The sequence below is a fragment of the Microcaecilia unicolor genome, chromosome 8 (genome assembly GCF_901765095.1).
Source record: "Microcaecilia unicolor chromosome 8, aMicUni1.1, whole genome shotgun sequence".
NCBI lineage: Eukaryota > Metazoa > Chordata > Amphibia > Gymnophiona > Siphonopidae > Microcaecilia > Microcaecilia unicolor.
In genome coordinates, this window is record NC_044038.1 from 203,762,584 (window position 1) to 203,786,327 (window position 23,744).

General features: G+C 43.5%; 1 protein-coding gene across 1 annotated transcript in view; it reads right to left on the minus strand.

Annotated features, from left to right (window-relative positions):
* CDH4 (cadherin 4) overlaps positions 1–23,744 on the minus strand; it is a 394,777-nt gene that overhangs the window by 319,147 nt on the left and 51,886 nt on the right. Inside the window, exon 3 of the mRNA XM_030213453.1 lies at positions 17,454–17,630. Within this exon, the coding sequence (XP_030069313.1) occupies positions 17,454–17,630 (177 nt within the window). The remainder of the gene's footprint in view (positions 1–17,453; positions 17,631–23,744) is intronic.

A 23,744-nucleotide genomic window follows, 5' to 3' on the forward strand; every position in this document is an offset into this window, starting at 1 on the left:
ATACCTATATGACACCCTTCAGTGAGGCCTGTTCTGCAGCTGCACTGAGTTCCCTGAACTTCTAGAGAGCTAATGTGGTATGGGGTTTCCAGTTGGAAGGGCACTTAACGTCAAGTTTAACACAATACAGCATGTAACTGACTTCAAGTTTATTTTAAAATCCCTGGATTTCAGATTTAAATATTTGCCATTTAAATCTGAGCTCAGGGAGTGTTACAGGTTTAGAAGGCTTGCAAACTAAGGGACCTGTTTACTAAGCTGTGCTGTAGGTGTGCTAGCATTTTTAGTGCGTGCTAAAATTTATCGCGCACTAATGCTAGAGACACCCATAGGAATATATGGGTGTCTCTAGCGTTAGCACGTAATAAATTTTAGCACGTGCTAAAAACACTAGCGCGTCTTAGTAATCAGTGCCCTAACTTGAGGCAATGGAGGATTAAGCAACTCATTTATTATATCGCCTATCTTACCAAGTTGGCTCTGAGCAGATAACAAGTTACCCAAAGTCACAAAGATCACTGATGAAAGAAGCAGAATTTGAAGCACAAAGACTAGGGACACATAAGGAAGTTACATGGCACTACTTTTAAAATGAACTGAAGGAAATATTTTTTCACTCAATGAACTCATTGCTGGAGGATGTGATGTCAACGTTAGTGCATTTTGGTTTAAAAAAAAGGGTTGGACATGGGGAAAGCCACTGCTTGTCCTTGGGATCAGTAGCATGAAATGCTGCTACTTTTTGGGTTTCTGCCTATGAATTTTTCAAATGTTTGCATGATTGGACAGGCTATCCTCACTGGCCATATGGACAAACTGGGCCAACAACCCCAGGTGTAATATGTCCCTAGGACGTATTTCTAGTGGCATAACATGAGAATTAATTTCTCTTAGTCCATGTATCTATTGGCATACCCAAGTGCTAAGAAAGTGTCAGAAGTTCAAGTTTGATGTAGTAGAATTTATTTGCTGTTCCTATCTCCTGCCAGAAACCCTGAAGTACATGGCAAGATCCGTAGCTAGCTGTTTTGATTGGAAATGGGAGTTTTAAGGGTTGGAAGAGTCTACATTAGCTGATGTATTTCATGGTACAAGAGACTATAAGTACATAAGTACATAAGTAGTGCCATACTGGGAAAGACCAAAGGTCCATCTAGCCCAGCATCCTGTCACCGACAGTGGCCAATCCAGGTCAAGGGCACCTGGCACGCTCCCCAAACGTAAAAACATTCCAGACAAGTTATACCTAAAAATGCGGAATTTTTCCAAGTCCATTTAATAGCGGTCTATGGACTTGTCCTTTAGGAATCTATCTAACCCCTTTTTAAACTCCGTCAAGCTAACCGCCCGTACCACGTTCTCCGGCAACGAATTCCAGAGTCTAATTACACGTTGGGTGAAGAAAAATTTTCTCCGATTCGTTTTAAATTTACCACACTGTAGCTTCAACTCATGCCCTCTAGTCCTAGTATTTTTGGATAGCGTGAACAGTCGCTTCACATCCAACCGATCCATTCCACTCATTATTTTATACACTTCTATCATATCTCCCCTCAGCCGTCTCTTTTCCAAGCTGAAAAGCCCTAGCCTTCTCAGCCTCTCTTCGTAGGAAAGTCGTCCCATCCCCACTATCATTTTCGTCGCCCTTCGCTGTACCTTTTCCAATTCTACTATATCTTTTTTGAGATACGGAGACCAGTACTGAACACAATACTCCAGGTGCGGTCCTTTTACAAAGGGACGCTATGGGGTCCTTTTACAAAGGCACGCTAGCAATTTTAGCTCGTGGTACAAATAAGCATGTGCTAAACGCTAGAGATGTTATGGACGTCTCTAGCATTTAGCGCAAGCCAGGGGCGAAGCCAGACTTCGGCGGGAGGGGGGTCCAGAGCCCGAGGTGCCAGCAACCACCCCCTCCCGCCATTTTTGACCTCCCCACCGCCACCACCACCTTTGACCCCCCCCCCGAGCGCCAACCGTTTCGACCCCCTCTTCCCGCCACCATGCAGGACGTCAGACTCACAGAAACAGAAGCCTGCCCTTGCAGATCTGCAACGCAGCCGTGCCGGAGAAGAGGACTTCGGTTGGCGGGGGTTGGGGACCCCCGCCAGCAAAGGTACCCGACGGCGGCGGGGGAAGGTTGGCAGCAGGAGGGGGGTCAAAATGGTTGGTGGCGGGGAGGCAGGGTCAAATCTACGGGGGCCCATGCCCCTGTGGCCCCACGTAGCTACGCCCCTGGCGTACGCTAACAACGCTACCACACCTTTGTAAAAGACCCCCTGTGTTCCCAGTAAGGAATCTCAAGTATAAACCTGCAGCTCTTGGCCTCAGCAAAACACCTCTACATTGGTGATAAAGTGGTAGATTCTAAGGCTGAGTTACTAATTGAGACCTTATTGATTTGTTCTGGCTCCTGTCCATTCTCTGTCATAGGAAGAAAGACAGTGCAACTTATCATTTCAGTGTCTTTGGTCATAACTGAGATCCCAGATGTTTGAATGTCAAATGTTTGAGTCAATGAATGTGTGGGCTGGTTCATCATTTGCTCAGCTTGTGGTGTGTTTAAAAAAAAAAGAAGAAAAACATAGGTACCTCTGCAACTTTTAGCTGTCCACCAGTGTATGTATGAAAGCCTTTTTTTTTTCATGCGGTAGCTCATTATCTGTACTCTGACAAATGGTTCAGACACAGCATTGTTTATCCCACCTGTTGAGTTGGCAACTTTCAAATAACAGAACAAGAGAAATAATTAAGGAAGCACTGAGCAAAGAATTTGACAGCTAAAATTTTCAGGCAAAGCAATGTAGTTATTTAAACAAAAAGAAAAGGCTTGCAAAGGACCACCCTAGTGGTAACAGGAACAAGCTGTAATCCAAGGAACATTAAAATAGACATACTGGGTCAGACCAATGGTCCATCTAGCCCAGAATCCTGCTTTCAACAGTGGCCAATCCAGGTCACAAGTGCCTGGCACAAACCCAAATAGTAGCAACATTCCATTCTACCAATCCAAGGGCAAGCAGCTGCTTCCCCACATCTGTCTCAATAGCAGACTATGGACTTTTCCTCCAGAAACTTGTCCAAACCTTTTTTAAACTTAGATAAGCTAACTGCTGTTACCACATCCTTTGGCAATGAGTTCCACAGCTTAGCTATTCTTTGAGTGAAAAAAATATTTCCTCCTATTTGTTTTAAAAGTAATTTCATTAAGTGTCCCCTAGTCTATATATTCTGTTTGAAAGAGTAAAAAAAAAAAATCGATTCACTTCTACTCATTCTACACCAGTCAGGATTTCATAGACCTCAATCATAAGTCCCCTCAGCCGTCTCTTTTCCAAGCTGAACCTCTTTAGCCTTTCCTCATATGACAGGAGTTCCACCCCCTTTATCATTTTGGCCGCTGTTCTTTGAACCTTTTCTAATTCTGCTATATATTTTTTTCAGACATACAGGCCAGTGCATTTCAATTTTCACCTGTATTTTGGACAGAAACTGCCGATTCTAAAATACAAGGAAATAGATGTTCATGTGCTGAGTGCATGCTGCATAAACATCCATTTAAAAAAGTAGCATATAGATGTTTAGAAAACAGGCACATAACTATAACTGGTTAAATACAGGTAGGAGTTTAGGATCTGATGATGGGCCTAGAGTCTCATACACTTTTAGAAAATTAATAGCATAGCCAACGGTGGCAATTCTATAAACTGGCTCCAAGATTTAGGTGCCCCAGTGCCATGCACTTAGTTATACCAAGTCAGTGGCAGCAGGGGCATAGCCAGACTTCAATGGTAGGGGGGGGTCCAGAGCCGAGGTGAGGGGGCACATTTTAGCCCCCCCCCGTGCTGCTGACCCCCCTGCCCGCCAGCCAGCCAGCCATTGCCGACACCGACCCCCCCCCCGACCCACCTGCCCGCCATTGCCGACACCTCCAACAACTTTGACCCCCCCCCCCCACCGACGACCCTCTCGACCCCCCGCCCGCCGTTGCCTACCTTTGCTGGCGGGGGACCCCAACCCCCGCCAGCCGAAGTCTTCTTATTTCGTTTGGTTTCTGACTGAGTCTGACGTCCTGCACGTACAACATGCGGCACGACAGACACACAGAAACAGAACGAAGCCTTGCGATCTGCAGGGCTTTGTTCTGTTTCTGTAAGTCTGACGTCCTGCACGTTGTACGTGCAGGACGTCAGAGTCAGAAACCAAACGAAGGAAGAAGACTTCGGCTGGCGGGGGTTGGGGTCCCCACCAGCAAAGGTAGGAGGCGGCGGGGGGAGGGTGTTCAGAGGGTCACCGGCAGGGGGTGCATGGCCAAATCTACGGGGGCCCAGGCACCCGTGGCCCCATAGCAACTACGCCCCTGAGTGGCAGCTGTAACTGTTGGAGCCTAATTGTGATCTGAAGTGTGCTTAACACAGTATTCTGTACGTTACATGTGTATCTTCGAGAAACACCCATGACACACCCACACTCTGCCCATGTTTGCGCCCCTCACGCGCAGTAAGCGATGTTGGTGCATATGTTATAGAATAGCACCTAAACGCAAAAGTACAAAGGGCTTCCAAGACAAGGGCGTCATCTCAGAAGTTTACTGCTAAGACCTGACATGCTCTGTGTTTCGGCCAACCTGCCTGCATCAGGGGTCTTATAAATGTGACCGAGTTCAATTATAGCAACCCCTGAAAGGAGAATGCCAAATCTCAGTCAACTGAAATATCAACAAAAAAAATCGCAAATGTGCCAAATTGGAAAAACTGTCTGGCAGTACACACACTGGTTTAGAAAAGATGAGATATGCGGCTTGCACTTATGCATTCAGTTGCCAATCAGTGAAACCAATTACTTGCCTAAATGCTATTATTCTATAACTTATGCACACAATTGGGGTGAATTCTATAAATGACACCTAAAAAAATTGGCCCCAAAAAGAACCGCTTAAGCAGTAATTTATAAGCCGTGCCTAAAGTTCAGCGTGGTTTATAGAATAACGCTTAAGCAGAGAGGTCACATGAAAATGTAGGCATCACCATTTGCACCGACGAAAATGTGGAGCAAATGCCTGTGCCTAAATTTACGTGCGGAGCACCAATATTCTATAATTACACGTGTAACCAGTGGTGTGCTGGTAAATTTTTAACAACAGGCTCTCTCCCCGGTCCACCTCGGCGCCCCCCCCATCCACCACTGCGCCCCCCCAAAATTGCAGAGCTGGCTATAGCCGTGGTGGGGGGGGGGGGGGCAATGCATTACTCTCTCCAGGAAAAAAAAATTAAATGATCCCAGGTTCCAATCTAATTCATGTTTAATATGGGATAAAATGCCATAAATAAGTAAATAAATATAAACTTTTAATGTTCAGCACCTGATTCTCAAAGTGGACATATTCAAAACACTATAATGAAAATAAAATTATTTTTTCTACCTTTGTTGTCTGGTGACTTTGTTTCTCTGATCATGCTGGCCCAGTATCTGATTCTGCTGCTCTCTATCTGTTCCTTTGACTCCGTTTCCAGGGCTTCCTTTCCATTTATTTCTTTTCTTTCCTCCTTTCTTCTTCATTTCTGGTCCTCCGCAGACTTGACTGTACAGTTGATCCAGCTTCTGCCTATTTTCTCCATCCACGTGCAGTTTCTCTCTTTTCCCTCATCTAATCTCCTTCCTCTATCTTCCCTCCATGTCTAGCATTTCTTCTCTCTCCCTTCCCACCCCTCCATCCATGTCCTGAAACTCTCTTCTCTCCCCTGCCCTCCTCTACCCATCCATGCCTAGCAATTCTCTTCTCTCCCCTGCCCCCCTCTACCCATCCATGCCCAGCAATTCTCTCCCCTGCCTCCTCTGCCCATCCATGCCCAGCAATTCTCTCCCCTGCCCCCCTCTGCCCATCCATGCCCAGCAATTCTCTCCCTTGCCTCCCTCTGCCCATCCATGCCCAGCAATTCTCTCCCCTGCCCCCCTCTGCTCTGCCCATCCATGCCCAGCAATTCTCCTCCCTCCCCTGCCCTCCCGCTCCCATCCATGTCTAGTGATGTCCTTCGCCCCCACTCTCCCCTCCCGCTCCCATCCGTCAGTTTCAATTACCTCCCTCGAAGCGCCGCATTATTTAAGGCCCTGCTGCCCGTCTCCAGCTGCCTTCCCTGCTTGCTTCTGAGGAGTTCGTGCCCTTAGTCCAGCCGTCGCGGAAAAAGGAAATGACGTCAGAAGGCGGGACTAAGGGCGCAAATTCCTTAGAAGCAAGCAGGGAAAGCAGCTGGAGACGGGCAGCAGGGCTTTAAATAAGGCGGCGCTTCAAGGGAGGTAATTGAAACTGACGGATGGGAGCAGCAGGGGAGGGTGGGGGTGAAGGACATCGCTAGACATGGATGGGAGCGGGAGGGGAGGTAAGCATGGCGCCCTCCTGCCATGCTTACCTCGTGCAATGGAGCCGGCTCGCCCCGAACAACAACCGGCTCGCAAGAGCTGTCAAAATTTAACAAGTGGCTCTTGTGAGCCGGTGCGAGCCGGCTCCAGCACACCACTGCGTGTAACTCATAACCACACCCCCAAAATGCCCATGACCCTCCCATTTCTGCATCCTTTTTTGGGCCGTGTGTAAATGTATACATGCAAGTCCCAATTAAATCTAATTAGTGCCAATAATTAATGTTAAAAAGCCAATTATTGGCACTAATTGAGTTGTTTTCTATTAAATTGCACACATAAATCAAGAGCAGGCCTAAATTTACCTGTGCGATTTTTGGCGTCTTTTATAGAATCAGGGGATTGGTGCGCAATTGCTCTTCACACTTTTGTCTTTATCTCACCTGAATGACATACATCCATGGAAAACCTCTCTTTCCAATCCTGGAACCTGAGCTGCCCACTCTTGGTACCTACCTCATTTCAGGAAGCAAATCAGATCACTTTATATTAAATTAATGAGGGAAATCTAAACTATGAATATACTCTAACTAATGCTTCCTGATGATCTAAAGTCCTTGCAAGGATTTAGCTTTCACTTTTTTTTTTCTTTTAGGAACTTCCCAGCTACATAAATATAGTTATTAAAGCATTTCAGAAAAGAGGAACCTTTATTTTGTGATTGTATTGCAGAGAATGTCAGACAAAGAGCTGAGACACATTTCTTTCATATAGTCTGATTGATTTAATCATAGAGCCGCAGACAGCCAAATCGATGTGTGAATGCTTTCTTCCAGTCCCTTTTGGCTTTTCCAAGAACAATCAAAATTCCCCCTCGGTCTCAATACAAGGAAATATATGTATAATTACAGTAAAGGCCTGAATGCTGTGTATTTCAAACGGAGAGTTTAGTCTGCAGTGCCATTTATTAAAAATCCACAAGCTAAGGCACCGCTGCAGCAGCACATCAGAGGGGCCCACCCAGACGTGGGCTTCTGCTACCTGGGATCACTCTGCCTAGTGTTTTTCTTGTCTCTGGACTCGGAGATTAAGTACTTGAAACAGTCATAGAAAGAGATGCTTGGAGGAGTGTGTGGGGAAAATTTCTCATAGTCTGAAGAAAATCTATTCTGAGACTGTGAGAGGAAAAAGAGGTCACCGTATTAATACCCATATGCTGGCCATAAACACCTATTCAGTCATAAGTACATAAGTATTGCCACACTGGGACAGACCAAAGATCCATCAAGCCCAGCATCCTGTTTCCAACAGTGGCCAATCCAGGTCACAAATACCTGGCAAGATCCCGAAAAAGTTCAATACATTTCATGCTGCTTATCCCAGAAATAAGAAGTGGATTTTCCCCAAGTCAATTTAATAATGGTCTATGGACTTTTCCTTTAGGAAGCAATCCAGAACAGTATTCATGGGTTTATTTTTTTTTTAATTTCACTCACACCTGTCCAATGAGAGTTAAAGCAAGCTGAATTCAGGTATAATGGGTGGTTCCCTGTTCCCAAAGGGCTCACTATCTACTTTGTACCTGAGGCAAAGGAAGGTTAAATGACTTGCCCAAGACTACAAGGAGTTTCAGTGGGATTTAAACCCTGGTCTCATTGGTTTACAGCCTAACTAGAGAGTTGCACGGGGACAGAAATGTAACCAGTCCCCATGGGAATCTAACGTACCCCCACCACAAGTAATGTCCTCCATCCCGGTCCCCAGCCCACGCTGCACCACACTGCAGTCACCTTGAACCCCCCCCCCCCCCCCCCCACACACACACACACAAAAGCCAGATTCTATAAGCAGTACAAATATTGGTAAAAATAACAAAAATCATTTTCTTCCGTACTCTGCTAAATACAAAAGTAAAAAGATACACATTTCCAAAAAAAGCAAACATCCATGAGCAGCATGCCCCCCTTCCCATTTCCCTCCCCTCCCATCCATGAGCGAATGTTCCCTTTTCCTCTCCATCCCCTTCTACCCCATGTGCTATAGTTCCCTTTTCCCTCCCCCATGTAATCCTCCTTACCAATCTTTTTTCCCTCCTCCCTGCACCCACACTCCCTCTACCCTTTTTACAGCCCCCTCCCACACTCTCACCCACTCAGCCACACACGCACAACTCCATTCATCCACCTCCACTCCAGCTTGGCTCGCCTATAGTTACCAGGAACAATGCAGGACCTGTGTACATCCCCGCGGAATCGCCAAGGACCTGGATCCATCCCCACGAGATGCCCATGGACCTGGAGGGCATTCTTACAGTAACAGCATAATTCCCGCTGTCCCTGTTCCTATTCAGCTGTCTAGCTCTAACCATTAGTCTATTCCTCCATCTCTACTAGCTCTCACACCAGCTCCTGCTCCAGGCCTCACAGCTGCCTCACTAGCACTTCCTATGGCCATGATTTTCACATGTTTACAACTCTTTTCTGACTTTGGTAAAAATAGAAAATTTAGATGCAACAAACCTCCTCTTTTCACACTAACACCTAACACCAAAAGTAAGATCTTTCTCTTCTAAACATTTATAAAAGCTCCTCATGTCAAAGGCACTTTTAGGGGGTTGCTGCAGCTCTCAATTTTCAAGAATCATTCTTGCATGTTTGAGTGTCAGACTGCATGTTATCCACAGCATCTTTTATCCTGTTCTGAGCCTTTGCCCTTTCCCACACAATGTTATACTCTTTTGTTGACATACTTTACAAATGCATCCAAATCTTAATGAAGACAAACTCCTCACCGCTAGTCTAGCCCAGATATAGTGAGACTGTGGATTGAAGGAAGTGCCTAGAAAGGACATGTGAAGGGTAATTCTATAACAGAGCACTCAGGTTTAAGTACCAATAGAGTGTGTAAATGGACTGTCACTTAGGTATAAAGACTAGGGCACACTCAATGAAGTTACATGGAAATACTTTTAACACAAATAGGAGGAAATAATATTTCATTCAAAGAATAGTTAAGCTCTGGAACTCGCTGCCAGAGGATATGGTAACAGCGGTTGGCATATCTGGGTTTAAAAAAAGATTTGGACAAGTTCCTGGAGGAAAAGTCCATAGTCTGCAATTGAGACAGATATGGGGAAGACCCTGCTTGCCCTGGGATTGGTAGCATGGAATGTTGCTACTACTTGGGTTTGTGCCAAGTACTTGTGACCTGAATTGGCCACTGCTGGAAACAGGATACTGGGCTGGATGGACCATTGGTCTGACCCAGTATGGCTATTCTCATGTACATTAAGGACCGAATTCTATAAATAGCTTAAAAAAATAATGCACAATGCACTATTCTATAAATAGCGCTGAAAATTAGGCGCTGTTTATGGAATACGTTTAGGAAATTCTATATATGGTACCTAAAAAAAAATCGGTGCTGAAAATCAGTGCCAACTAATCATATTCTATAACCGGCACCTAGATTTAGACACTGATTATAGAATATGCTTAGTAGATATTTCAGTGCTGATATCTGCGAATATCCATTTACGCCAACGAAAACCTGGTGTAAATCTCAGAGTGTAGACTTAGGCACACTGGGCTATATTCTATAACTAGGTGCCTAAATTATGGAATGCCCATAACCACTCCCCTTTTTGCCTCCGCACGTTAGAAGTTCGGCGCACGTCGTTATAGAATACATTTAGTGAGTTGTGCACCTAAATTCTAATCAGTTCCAATTAGTGCTCATTATTGCTTATTGGGTGCTGTTATCAGCGCTCATTAGCTTGTTAAGCCAATTAAGTTACGCACGGTGTTAAAGAATCCACACCAATTTCGGCGCCTAAATCTAAGCACACTACATAGAATCCTGGGGTTAGTGACTAACTTTAGATGTGAGGATTTATACCAGGTAAACTCTGGTGTTAAGCCTCGCGTCTAAATTAGGCATGGATCCCCCTTATTCTTTAACAGTGCATATAAATTCTAGGAATGCCCCGATCCACCCATGACCCTCCCGTGGCCGTGCCTTTTTGGAGCCACGCTAAGTCATTTAGTGCTAATAACTGATTATTAGCACCCATTAAATTGTGCGTGCAAATTGAGTGCATGTCCAAATTTGTGAACACAATTTTAAGCTTCATTTATCGAATTTCAGGGGTAAAGTGCCAGCAAGGCACCTAAGTGCTATTCTGTAATGGCGTACATAAAAGGCATAGAGCGTAAAAGCAAGGGGGGCATCTACATGGGTGGGGCTCCCACTCAAGTGCATGCTGTAAGTTACGCATGCTCCTACCACATTTACACAGCTGCAGTTAACCCAAGTCTATGGCTGCTGTAGCTGTGAGCATATAAATGTAAGGTGTGCTGATACTGGGTTATGCTCGTACTCTATAACAGAACTTGGATGCTCAGGTGCTGTTATAGAATAGATTCTCACTGCGTGACATTGGGGCACCTATAAGTTGGTGCCTATTACAGAATCGCCTTCATAAATACTATGCACTGCAGTGCTACATAAGCAAGAAGGACTCGCCCATACCAACTCACCCATACCAGCTAATCACCACTAGCCTGTGGTGTGCCTCAGGGTTCAAGTTCTCTCCCCCCTCCTTTTCAACCTGTTCCTTAGTCCTTTAGCAACTGTTATTCAATCTACAGGGGTTTGTTGTTACAGTTATGCTGATGATATCCTTTTACTCCATCTCACAAATCCTTTCTCTCCTAGTCTTACCCTCTGCAAAATTGTCTTAGTCTGGTTTCCTCATGGTTAATAGACCACAACTCATTTTAAATAAGCAGGAGTCGGTTGCCTGATGGCTTACTGGCAGTTATCCTGACCAAATATCCCGCTGACCCTTTTTGGAACCACAATTCAACCCACTGATTCAATCCAATATCTTGGTATTATCCTTGATTCCCAGCTTTTTTTACCCCTCAGATATCTTCCGTGTGTAAGGCTGTTTTTTTTTTGTTCTCCATCAGCTACGCTCAGTTAGGAGTTATTTTGATCAGCCTACTTTCCACTCGCTTATTCTCTCACTATTGACTTCTAGACTGGATTATGTTAATATAATCTACCTAAGTTGTTCTCATGTTCATCTGAAGAAACTACAGTCCCTGCAAAATACAGCTGTCAGATTCCTCTGCCATGACCATCGCTATGATCATGTCTCGCCCTTGTTCCGTAAATATCATTGGTTACCAGTCAAACGGGTTCTTTTTAAATCCATGATTCTGGCATTGAAGGTGTTCCGTATGGGCCAGCCACCCTACCTGTCTTCACTGACGGATTCCTTACTCACCAGTGCGCTCTCTCCATTCGATTAGTGACCATCAGTTAGTTCTTCCAGGTCCCAATCAAGCCCCGTTTAAAAAACACACGACACAGTGTGTTTTATTTTGCTGCCCATGCCTTATGGAATTCTCTCCCTCTCTCAGTTTGTGTGGAGCCATCACTGAAGAACTTTAAAATCGCTTTGAAAACTTGGATTTTTCATTCAGCATGTGACTCAATTTAGATCCCATACTGGTCAGCCTTACCCCTATTCTATTTTTTCTGTCTTGTCTACGTGAAACGGCCTTCTGTGTTTGCTTACTCTTTACTATCAACATTTGTAGTTCCTTTCTTTTTCACCAAATGTGTTTATTGTGAACCGCTTTGATCTGCCAGTTAGCAAAGGTGGCATAGTAAGTTCTAATAAATAAATACATAAAATAGGCCCTACTCAAGCTGAAGCTGTTCTGTAACTTTCTCACAGAAATTATTTTAGGTCCTAAAATTGTATAAATTGAGCCCTCTTGTGAGCAAGAAGGAAAGAATGAACAAATTATTCAAATCCCAGGGAAAAGGAGGGAAGCATTATTTATTGGGATCTATTAACCGCCTTTATGAAGAGATTCACAAGGCAGTATAGAGCAAGTACAGTTTAACATAAAACTTTCAATTTTGTTAATAGCATAATAATAGTAAAATGACCAAATAAACATAAATATAAATATAATAAATGAGGTAAACCAGAAAACAGCAAAATTGAAACCTAATAATAGGACTATCATGAAACAATATCAAAATATACATATTGAATAGCACTAAAATTCAAATAATAGAGATATAATGCAATGTCAGCATAATACTAATGAAACACCTAATAAGCACACATTAGAACTTTCAAATAACAGATATGATGCTAATGTTTTTCTACAATACAGCTCTGGAACGCATTACCTAGAAACATTAGAACTGTGAACACCCATCTAAAATTCCCAAAAAACCTCAAGACTCACCTCTTCCGGAACGCCTACCCAACAGGCCCGAACTGATCCATGAATAATGTATCACATCTATCAAACTAAGAAATGAACAATACTCACTCCTATCCATATAATCCCATTCCTTCAAACTGCACGAATCAAACCACTCCAGTTATAATTAATCGTACTTCTACCCTGTATTCTACTTTCTATTGCTTACAAAAAGCTGTAGTCTCATCTCTGGAGACTTATCAGCCTCATTGGGTTACTTCTACTCTATATGCTACTCTGTATTCGCCCACCAGAGTTTGTATTCTCTTTTTCAGAACCTTATCAGCTTCTTTGCACCTACTTTTACTCTGTATTCGGAGTTGGTACTCTCCTCTCCGGAACCTGTAAGCCACATTGAGCCTACTGCTATGCGGGAAAATGTGGGATACAAATGTAATAAATAAATAAATATTTATAGCTGAAGGGGCAAGTGCAAATATATCAATGGGGACCAAATGGGTGGTACAGAGTCAGTTGGGCTAAATAGATGGGTGGCTAAACTCAAGGCAAGCAGTCACATACGTATACTGCATGTGAAACAATAGGCACACAGACACATCTATTTCCAAAAAGAGCATCAGCTCACAGTTGTACATACAACACATTGACTTGCTTATTTTTTACAAATATACATCAAGAGTGCCACTTATACCACTCACCATCAGTTACTCCAAAGACAAGACAGTTCTTTTAAAGCAAATGGGTAATATAACCTCAGAAATGCCTTTGTGCACCTTCAATATGAAAATCAGTGCAGGTTTGCTCCAATGGCAGACTTAAAACTCACCTAGCACTTGGTCAGGTAAAATGTGTTAGATTATTAAGCAAGACTAATCAGTTGTATCTCAAGGGCACTAAAATACTATTCATCTTAAGTATCTGGGATGGATTTGATAATGGATTTCCTACCATGGGCCAGATGTGCTAAGCAGTTTTCCCTCAACAACATAAAGAGAGGATCTGGCCCCAGGCGTTTTAAAGTAGCTTGCTTTATGATCCAAACACTCATTTGTTCTTTATGGACAACCCAAGTAGGCATTTAAATTTCTTTTTATTCATCTTCTCCTGCATGAACAAATTTACAGAATCTGCATACAGAAAATGTATATAAACTGACTACACACAATGGTCTATTGAGAGGGATAATCTGTAGATAACTGGGAGGGTCCCTTCTAAATGAGGACTATAAATATTGTACCTCAAACTAGTTTGCATTTAATATATTTTTATGTCAATGAAACACTTTAACATAAAACGAATTACAGCTGGTACTAGATGAACTGAAAAAAGCTCATCCCCAGATAGACAGGCCACCTCAGGCTGTATTCAGCCTGTCCCATGATTTAAACTTTATTCAGGTACACACTGACATACGGATGATCAGAAGCAAACGCTGGCCCTAGATGCTGCGTTTGCTACCGCCTAGATGCTGTTAGTGCATACTAGCGCCTGCGTTTGCTACCGCCCCATGATCAGAGTCCATGAGCCTGTGAAACAACACGCTCGCGGGCTCTGAACACAACTAGCATGCAAAACAGGGCTCTTAGCACAAATAGTATGCAAATGCATGATAAACCTATTCATCCCCAATGGCCAAAGATTGGGTTGCTGGCCGCAGCAAACCCTATGCCAGCTCCGAGCTGGCATTAGGGTTTGCAGACCATTGGGGAGGAATGGTGAGCCCTGTCCAGCATGCATTTGAATGCTAGCAGGCCCCCATTCCCCCCAAAGAAGCAACCCCCCAGGAGCCTACGACCCCCTCCCAGCATCATTTTTTTTAACTGCTTCAAATCTTTTTACATCCTTAGCAAGATATTGTCTCCAAAACTGAACACAATACTCTAACTGGGGTCTCACAAATGACTTGTACAGAGGCATCAACAAGGTATATTTAGAATAATGTTTATACATAAGAATGAGGTTATCTGATGCATGCAAATATGAATCTTCACACTCAATATATTCAAATATACCTAATGCATATTCATTAAGCATATCCTCTTCAGCTTGTAAGAGATGATTGAGAGAGGTTATGATAGAGGTTACAAATTCATGAGTGGGGCAGAAACAGGTTTCATTTATTATATTCTAAACAATCCAGCTAAAGCAAGCCTGTATCAGTTACAATATAGCATATCATAAAGTACAACTAGCAAACAAAAATATATCATAAAATACAAATAGCAAACAAAAATATGTCTCAAGTAAAAGACAACATAAAAACGAAAGTTAATTGGGAATGGTTAATTACTCCCTGAAACAATAATAGGACATGGGAGCGCTCCAGGAAGCTAATAGGTAGCAGATGGAGAACAAATTAGAAACAGTATTTTTCATACAATAATCAAACTGTGGAATCTGCTTCTAGAGAATGTGGACAAGGTTTAAAAGGGGTATAGACAAGTTCCTAGCAAAAAAGTCCATACACAATTATTAGCCAAGTAGACCTCAAAACCACTCTCTGGGACCTACTAAGCACCTCCTAGTATCAAGACTTTTGATGGACCTTCCTTTGCTTTGACTCATATTTTTATAAACTCTAAGGTTGACATTGCATTAAAATGCAGACTGCAGCATTTGAAGTTATACCCAGATATTCATCACTAGGTGGTACCTGGATACTGGCTCTGAATATCCAGGGATAGAAAGGCTCCTGGAAGCTCATCGGTACTGCCAATTTTCAGCATCAGTACCCGGGTAACAATCAGAACAAGTAAGGACAGCTAGTTATCTGGGTACTGGTGCTAATTTTTTGGATACTGCTAGTACCTTCTGGCTCTACCCCCAGACTGTTCTGGTACTACCAGATGGTGCCAGGGTGATCCCTAAAGAATATGAGTATTTGAAGGGGGAAAAAAACAAGGAAGTTGATGAAGGAATAGTGTTGAGAAGGACACAGCTAGTATTAGTCCTCTACGAAATACGTTCAGCATACCAAAGCATTCTCTAGGGATTAAGCTGTGATCAAACAATCCACTCCAAAGAACAACCCAGATTCTCTTCTGAGCAGATACTTATAATATACTATTCTATTCCAGCTTTTCTATTCCACTAATTTCTCTCAAGGAATCATAGCGGGTAACAGTGGATAATCAGAGCACAGACAAAATTCATGAATCAAAATATTTCTGAAATAAAAAAAAGTTTTCAAAGACTTCCTAAACAGATAATAATCTCCTACCCAAGCTGAGATAATATTTAACCATCTCTCTGACCTCATGTGCAACTTTCTTTAAATTAGTCACCTTACTTTCTGACTCTTCTTACTCTCTTACCTATCTATATGTTCCATCTTTGCTTATACCCTTCACTATTAATTAAAATGTTCTATTACGTATTGTGTTGACATTGTAAGTAGTATACTATGCCATACTTTGTATTGTTATTTGAATATTTTTACTGCTGTAATTGCCTATTGCTCATGTTTGATCTATTCTTACTGTACACCCCCTTGAGTGAATTCCCTCAAAAAGGCAGTAGATAAATCCTAATAAATAAAAAATGGAATAAATAAATGAACCCGAATTTGGATAGGGATGGAATTCCATAATTTAACAGCAAAATAGCTAAAAGAACAATCCATGAAATGTCTATAACAAATCTTATTTATTGAAGGAAGAACTAAATTTAAAGAATGCTGTCTAAGAAGTAGGCTGGCATAATGGTATATACTGAACTAAATTAATATAGTCTGATGGGCTGCAACCATGAAAAATCTTATGGACTAAACAAACCATCTTAAAGTCCAGTCTTGCAACAATAGACAACCAATGGAGATCCTTAAACAACGGTGTCACATAATCAAATTTCTTACAACCAAAAACCAATCTCTCAGCACAATTCTGCAATAATTGAAGTCCTTTTAAGAGAACGTGATTGATGCCAATGTTCAAAGAAATGCAATAGTCCTGATGTGGCAAAACTATAGCCTGTACTAACAATCTAAACTGTGTTGGAAAGAAAGAAGGTCTTATAGCTCTAAGCTGTCGTAATTTAGCAAACACCCCTTTGCACAAGTTATCAACTTGGAGTTTCATAGATAGTTGTGTATCCAAAATAAAACCTAATACTCTAGAGGGTCCTTTTACTGAGGTGTGCTGAAAAATGGCCTGCGCTGGTGTAGATGTGTGTTTTGGACGAGCGCAGGTCCATTTTTCAGCGTACCTGCAAAAAAGGCCTTTTTTGGCCGAAAATGGATGTGTGGAACAATAAAAATTGGCGTGCATCCATTTTGGGCCTGAGACCTTACCATTGACTTAGCAGTAGGGTCTCACGAGTGAACCGGGCTGTAATCGTCAGCGCATGTACACTGCCAATTACCGCCCGGTTAGTGCCGCATACTGGAAAATAAAAAATGAAATTACCGCCCGGGCCACACGATAGCCGGGCGGTAGTTCTGAACTGGCACACATAGGCGCTTACGCGGCTTAGTAAACGGGCCCTTAGATGATTTATGAAAGGACAGTAATTCCCCTGTTTTTAGGACCAAATTTTTTTGCGGAATTCTAGCTGCTGATGTATTAAAATAGAGCAGCTTGGTCTTAGCTGTGCTAAGTTTTAAATAAATTTGAAGATGCCCAATAAATGGGTCTTTGAGATACAGTCAGGAATTAAAACGCCTACATCTGCAACATCCTTTGGCAAAGGTAAAATAATAAAAATGTCATCAGCATAAGAGGCAACATAAAATAGTGAAGAATTTAGAAAGTTACCCAGGGAACTCATAAAGATGTTAAACAACGCTGGTGACAAAGGTGAGCCCTGAGGTACACCAAAAATGGAACTGCAGGCTCTTTTGCTTACCCTGACCAGTTGCTCAGGGAAGGGCCCCCGGGAGTTTTCTGGCACGTTGACAGGTGGGATCACCCAGTCCCTCTTCTGCCGCCTCAGTCCACTGGGATCCCGGTGTTGGCGCCAAGGTAATAAAGTGCTACTCGACTGTTGCAGAATATCAGGTGATGGGTTTATTTTTCCTTCTTGCTGTTTGGGGAAGAGGAGAGGAAAAAAGAAAAAGTGGTCATATAATGATGGGGAAAATAGTCAGTTTTCAGGGCTATTACCACAGCAATGCTTCTGTTCACCCTTGATAAAAAAAAAATGAAAGAAAAGATTTTGTTTCTGGGGTAATTTTGAAAACTACCCACATTGCTGGATACTTCTGTCTATGGGGTTTGCACCCATCTTGGAATGAATAGATTGAGCTCATAGGATGCCAAGGGAATGTTTGTTTCATTTTTTTAAAACGCTTTTATTATATTTTGCTATTATTTTGTTTCCCTTATTCTGTTTTTCATTTTAGTCATGTGTTAATTTGATTTAGTGCACATGAAATCAATTTGAAGTGTACTAAGTGGTTTATGTACATTAAAATAAAAAGTTTTACAACAGTCATTGTATTTTATGTCAGTTTTGATTACAAATGACCCAAAATGAAGCAAGACATTACCCTGCATTGTTAATCTCATTTCTAAATGACAGCATCGCTAGTACAAACATTCTTTCCCTTTGAAAACAATTAGCAGTGTAAAATGCATAGCCTAAAAGCATTTGTGTATTTGTGGGGGCCACTGATGGGGGAGGGGGTAAAATGGTGCGTGTGCATTTGAAAATGCAGACGGACTATTCCCCAGACCTAAACATATTCCAGGGAACGTCTCTCTTACTCAGGTGTGAGCGGTGAGGGTGCTGGTGCCATGGATAAAGGAGGGACATTTTCAGACAGGCCAGTTTACTTAAGTATGTGGCTTTGAAATTTGTCTGAAAAAGCTGTGGAACTTTAACGAAAGGATCAAGCTTTTATTATTTCATATGGACTGCCCTCGTTGTACCAATCAAGGAAAACAAAAACCAAACAATCTTTCATAAGTTCCAAGCAGGGCAATAACTATGGGTAATCAATGGGGCACCCAGACTGGGGAGTTGGGGGGACAGTGGGAACTTGTATGAACTAAGGTAAGATGTGTGAACCATGATCCTCCAGCCCCTTTCTGTTTATCCCCCTACTTCCACCAGATGTGCCTGTGTGCTCCTTTATTTGGTCAACAGTGGCCCACTTTGCCCTAAGGAAGGTTGCAGCCATGGATGTTGAGCAGCCAACTGGGCAGAGTATGTGCCACTGAGGGTGGAGAGGAAGCAGGGGGACATGGGTGGTGGGTTTCCTTTTCCCAGTGATGTCCTGATTTGGGGAAACAGGTTGTAGAAAGCTGGGTGAAAGAAAAAGGACACTTTCGATGTCATTGGCAGTGTTTATTCTATGTCCATCATGCTGGTGGTATAGATGATGGCTCCCTGATGAGAACCAATTGCAAAACAGAGAGGGATCGCAAAATATTAACAACAATGTGACCCTTTTACTAAACTGAAGTAAGCACTTACCCCCAGATGCTATACTGGTTGCACTCAGATCCACATGTAAACCAATTACTTAATGAGCTGTTATCAATAACTGGTGTTATTGGTAACCATTAATTGGAAATCATTTGGGTTTATGTGAGGATCTGCCCTGCGCTCTATTCTTTAAAATGCACACCTAAATTTTATAGTGCACAACTCAAAAGAGAGTGTAGCCATGGGAGGGACAAGGGCAGATCAGGGGGTGTACCCAGAAATTAGACACAATGGTACAGAATAGGGTCAGTTATGCACTCAAGTGCCATTAGTTGCACACCAGCATTTACACCAGATTTCAGCAGGCAAAAGCGCGGTGCCCAAAGTTAGTTGCGAGATCCACACTAAGGGGTCCTTTTACGAAGCTGCGGCAAAAGGGGGCCCGCACTGGCATCGGCGTGTGTTTTGGGCACACACCAAGGCCCCCTTTTACCGCAGTGGGTAAAAGGCAGGGTTTTTAAAAAAAAGAAATGGACATACGGCAAGTGAAGCACTTGCCGCATGCCCATTTCAGGTGGGAGCACTTATCGCCACACACTGAGATGGCGGTAAGGGCTCCCACTCTACCCCGACGGTGCGCACTGCCCGATTACTGACAGGTACACACCAGTGCTACAAAAATAAAAACATTCTTGTAACGCCAGGAATGGCAAATGCTTGGGGTGGGAACTACCGCGGGGTTTGCTGTGGTAGCCCAGTGGTACTTCCCTTTTAGCAAGCGGTAAGCCCGCATTGGGTTTCCTCCACTTTGTAAAAGGGCCCTTCAGCTAGTACTCTATAAAGAACCCTCCATGCACAGCACCCTCTGCAGAATACTGGTTTAGTGACTCTTCCCAGCGCCTAACTTTGGACACCATTCATAAAATTCTTCCCTGAAAGCGCATTTTATCATGTGGCAACCACTAGTGCAGAGCTGCATTAAGGGGCTTTGCAATATTTTCATGGTTAGCATGTAGCAAACCATGCATTACATATGTTTGGTGTCAGGGCGCATGGTATGGGTGGCGATGGGGCATGGACGGCATTTGGCAGTTAACGTGTTGCACTTACCGTGCACTAGCTGCACAACGTGAAGTTAACACGAGACCAATTATCACCTCCTAAACAGCAGGTGCTAAGGGGGGATTCTATAAATGGCGTCTATAAAAACCTGCGCTGAAATCAGTGCTAACTAAGCGTATTCTAAAATCAGCACCTAGATTTAGACACTGATTACAGGATATGCCGAGTTGATATTTCAGCGCCTAAATCTGCGTGCATCCATTCATACCAATGCGTAGATTTAGGTGCAGTAGACCACATTCTATAAGTAGGCGCGTAAATTTCAGAACACCCATTTTCCCGCCCATAATTACTCCCCTTTTTGCTTGCATGCATTAGAAGTTTGGCGCACATCATTTCAGAAGCTTATTAAGCCAATTGAGTTGTGCGCATTGTTATAGAATCCATGCTGATTGCGAACCACTATATAGAATCCGGGGTAAGTGCTTCCGTGTTAACCAGAAGCAGGAATTGCATGTTAATCTGAATGTTAACACATGACCTGCAATAGAAAAGACTGGGAATATCCAGTGGTGATCCTAGGTCGGCTGCCACCCGGGGCGGATCACCGCTGCGCACCCCCCCCCCCCCCCCGGGTGCAGCAGCGTCTGTATCCCCAGGGTGCAGCACAACACTCCCCACAGCGCAGACACACCCCTCCTCGGTGCATCAAGCCCCCCCTCCCGGCACAATGACATCCCCATCCCTGGCACATCAAGCCCCCCCCCCCCCGGGTGCATTCTTGGCTGCTGAAGGGTGCAGAGAGCAGCCGCGCATCTGTCGGCTCCACTGGCTCCCTGCTCCCTCTGCCCTGGAACAGGAAGTAACTTGTTCCGGGGCAGAGGAGCAGGGAACTAGCGGAGCCAACAGGCGCAGGCTGCTCTCTGCACCCTCCAGCAGCGTGCACCCCGGGTGGACCGCCCCCACCGCCCCGCCCTTGCTACGCCGCTGGGAATACCTCCAGTAGGGCCGTGTTGAGCCACAGTAGCTATAAATTGTACCGCGATTTAGAAAAAAGGCCCCAATGATTTTTCACATTTGGGATGCAGTCCTACAGCTAGATATCTTTTTGTTGATTTGGACTGATTCCATGGCGCTTTACCAGTGAAACAATCTGGTAAGTAAACTTTTCTGAGGCTACAGAAAATGGGGAAAAAAAAAATCAGAATTTGGATTTTGTGCACATGTGATTTCCATGGTGCTAGGAGGTAAATGCCATACAGACATCCTGAAAGGATATCAGACTGTATGCAAATGGCAACAAGTAATGAATTGTTCTGAATTTTGTATCAGGGTGTAACAGAAAGAATAAAATGTGCTATCTCCAACACTTTTCCCTTTCCTATTGCTACTGTAAGGCTTTAAAGGTAGGGAGGACCTTTGTAAAGAATGAAAATCTGGAGCTGTCAGCAGCCAAGAGAACATACAGGTGTGTAAGCCATAATTCCCATTGTACAACTTCCACGTTTCTGTATAATTTGAATACTGTTAATAGAGTACACACAATACATCTGAATAAGCAAAGATGCTTTTTTTCTGCTTTGAAAAACATAATGGTGATTATTCCAGATAATCTAGCCTAGTTATCTCCGGAACTCTGTGTGTACTCCAAGCTGGTCAAGTTTTCAGGACATCAACAATGACTATTGATGAAACGTATCTGCATAGTGTGGAGGCAGTAAATGCAAATATCTCATGCATATTCATTGTGGAGTTTCTGGGCATACTGTACCAAGGGATATAGGTGGCAAGCAGTGATCAAGAACACTGGTTCCCAAACCCAATCCTTGAGTACACCAAGCAGAAATGGTTCTCAGAACTTTTAAAATGAAACTGAATGTATTTGGTCTGCGCATCAAGCATAATTTAGTGGCTTTGAAAATCAAACTTGTAGTGGAGTTCTCCAGAACAATGATTGGGAACCAGTATCTTCAGGTTCTAATACTAAGATTTTATTCCGTAGTCACTCAGGGGTCCTTTCACTAAGCCGCATAAGTGTCTACGCACGCCCAACATACGCCAAAATGGAGTTACCAACCGGCTACCAAGTGGCTTTTGTGGTAATTTCATTTTTGGTGCGCATCTGATATGCGCGTCTAGAAAATAATTGTTATTTTCAGATGCACGTATTGGACGCATGCCAAGTGGCATTTGATGCACATAGGTCTCAGTTACCGTGTGAGACTTTACCACTAGGTCAATGGCTGCCAGTAAGGTCTCAGACCCAAAATGGACACGCGGCAATTTTCATTTTGATGCACGTACACTTTCAGCAAAAATTTTAAAAAGGCATTTTTTTACAGGTGCGCTGAAAAATGATTCTGTGCGCACCCAAACCACGCGTCTACACTTTCGCAGGCCATTTTTCAGCGCACCCTAGTAAAAGGGCCTCTCAGTCAGAGCTTCCTATAAATCTTGCATTGTACCCATGAATATCAATTACCAGGAGAACACGCTTGTAAGATTTTATACTTCAAGGTAAAAATGAACATGTTTCATGGATAAAAGAAATGTCACTTTTAAAACATCAAAATAGTAGCAAATGCGAGAAGCCATGCATTTTAGGTGGGGAAAAAAGCCACACTTACAGGAGTAGACCCAAACACTGGTATTTCAGGAATACACATTCTACTTGTGAACAGACACAGAAAGAAATCTACATTATGTGGTTTTACAGACATTAGAAGATGGGAGAGAAGATGGAAACACACTTTTCTGTACCATTTCTATCTGTAAAGCTTTTTTCCATTATAAATATTGTAGCTAATTTTAGCTCCCTGCAATTATATTTTCATTTAATTAGAAAGGTGATCCCTTTCCTATTAGTTTTCAACACTGGTATTTTGTCCGTGTCAAGACTTGGGGATAATAAGCACCTTGACTCAGTCCTGGTGTCAGTGGAGGCACAAGTGTTTTCCTTCATTTGAGCTGGGAGGTTATCAGTTGTTAATACTTTATGTAATATGTAAACCGCTTAGCTTGTAACCACAGAAAGGCGGTATATCAAGTTCCATCCCCTTTACTTTTCCCTTTAATTTCCAAGGGGTTATGCTGTTAGTCCATACAAGAATATAGCCCGTGAACAGGACCCTAGATCCATAAAAAGCATCTTTCATTCTGAGGTGTACAAATACTTCTTCAGCACGTGTGACAATCTCCAAAGAAACCCTCTTTGGAGCCACGTGCTGAGGGTTAGACAGGCTCAAGCAAGTCAAAACCAATGAATGTACAGCTACCTAGAAGTGAAATAAATCCCAAAGCCAGTGACGTAGGAAAGGGGGGGGTGGGGCGGTCCGCCCCGGGTGCACGCTGCTGGGGGGGGTGTCGTCTCCATTGGTTCCTTGCTCCCTCTGCCCCAGAACAGGTTACTTCCTGTTCCGGGGCAGAGAGAGCAAGGAACCAATGGAGCCGGCGCAGCTCCCAGCGACGTGGACTCGGTGGGGGCGGATCGGCCCTCCCGCCTGCCCCTCGCTTCTAAACAAAGTAAGAATGCGCTCCGGGGGAGGGTGCGCACCGGAGGGGGGGCACCGTGCTGCACCTGGGGGGGAGGGGTGCGCAGCGGCGACCCGCCCCGGGTGTCAGTTGCCCTCGCTACGACACTGCCCACAGCTCTGTGAACACCAGAATAATTAGCATCAGTTTCTCAAGGCAGTCTGGGCTCTTTCT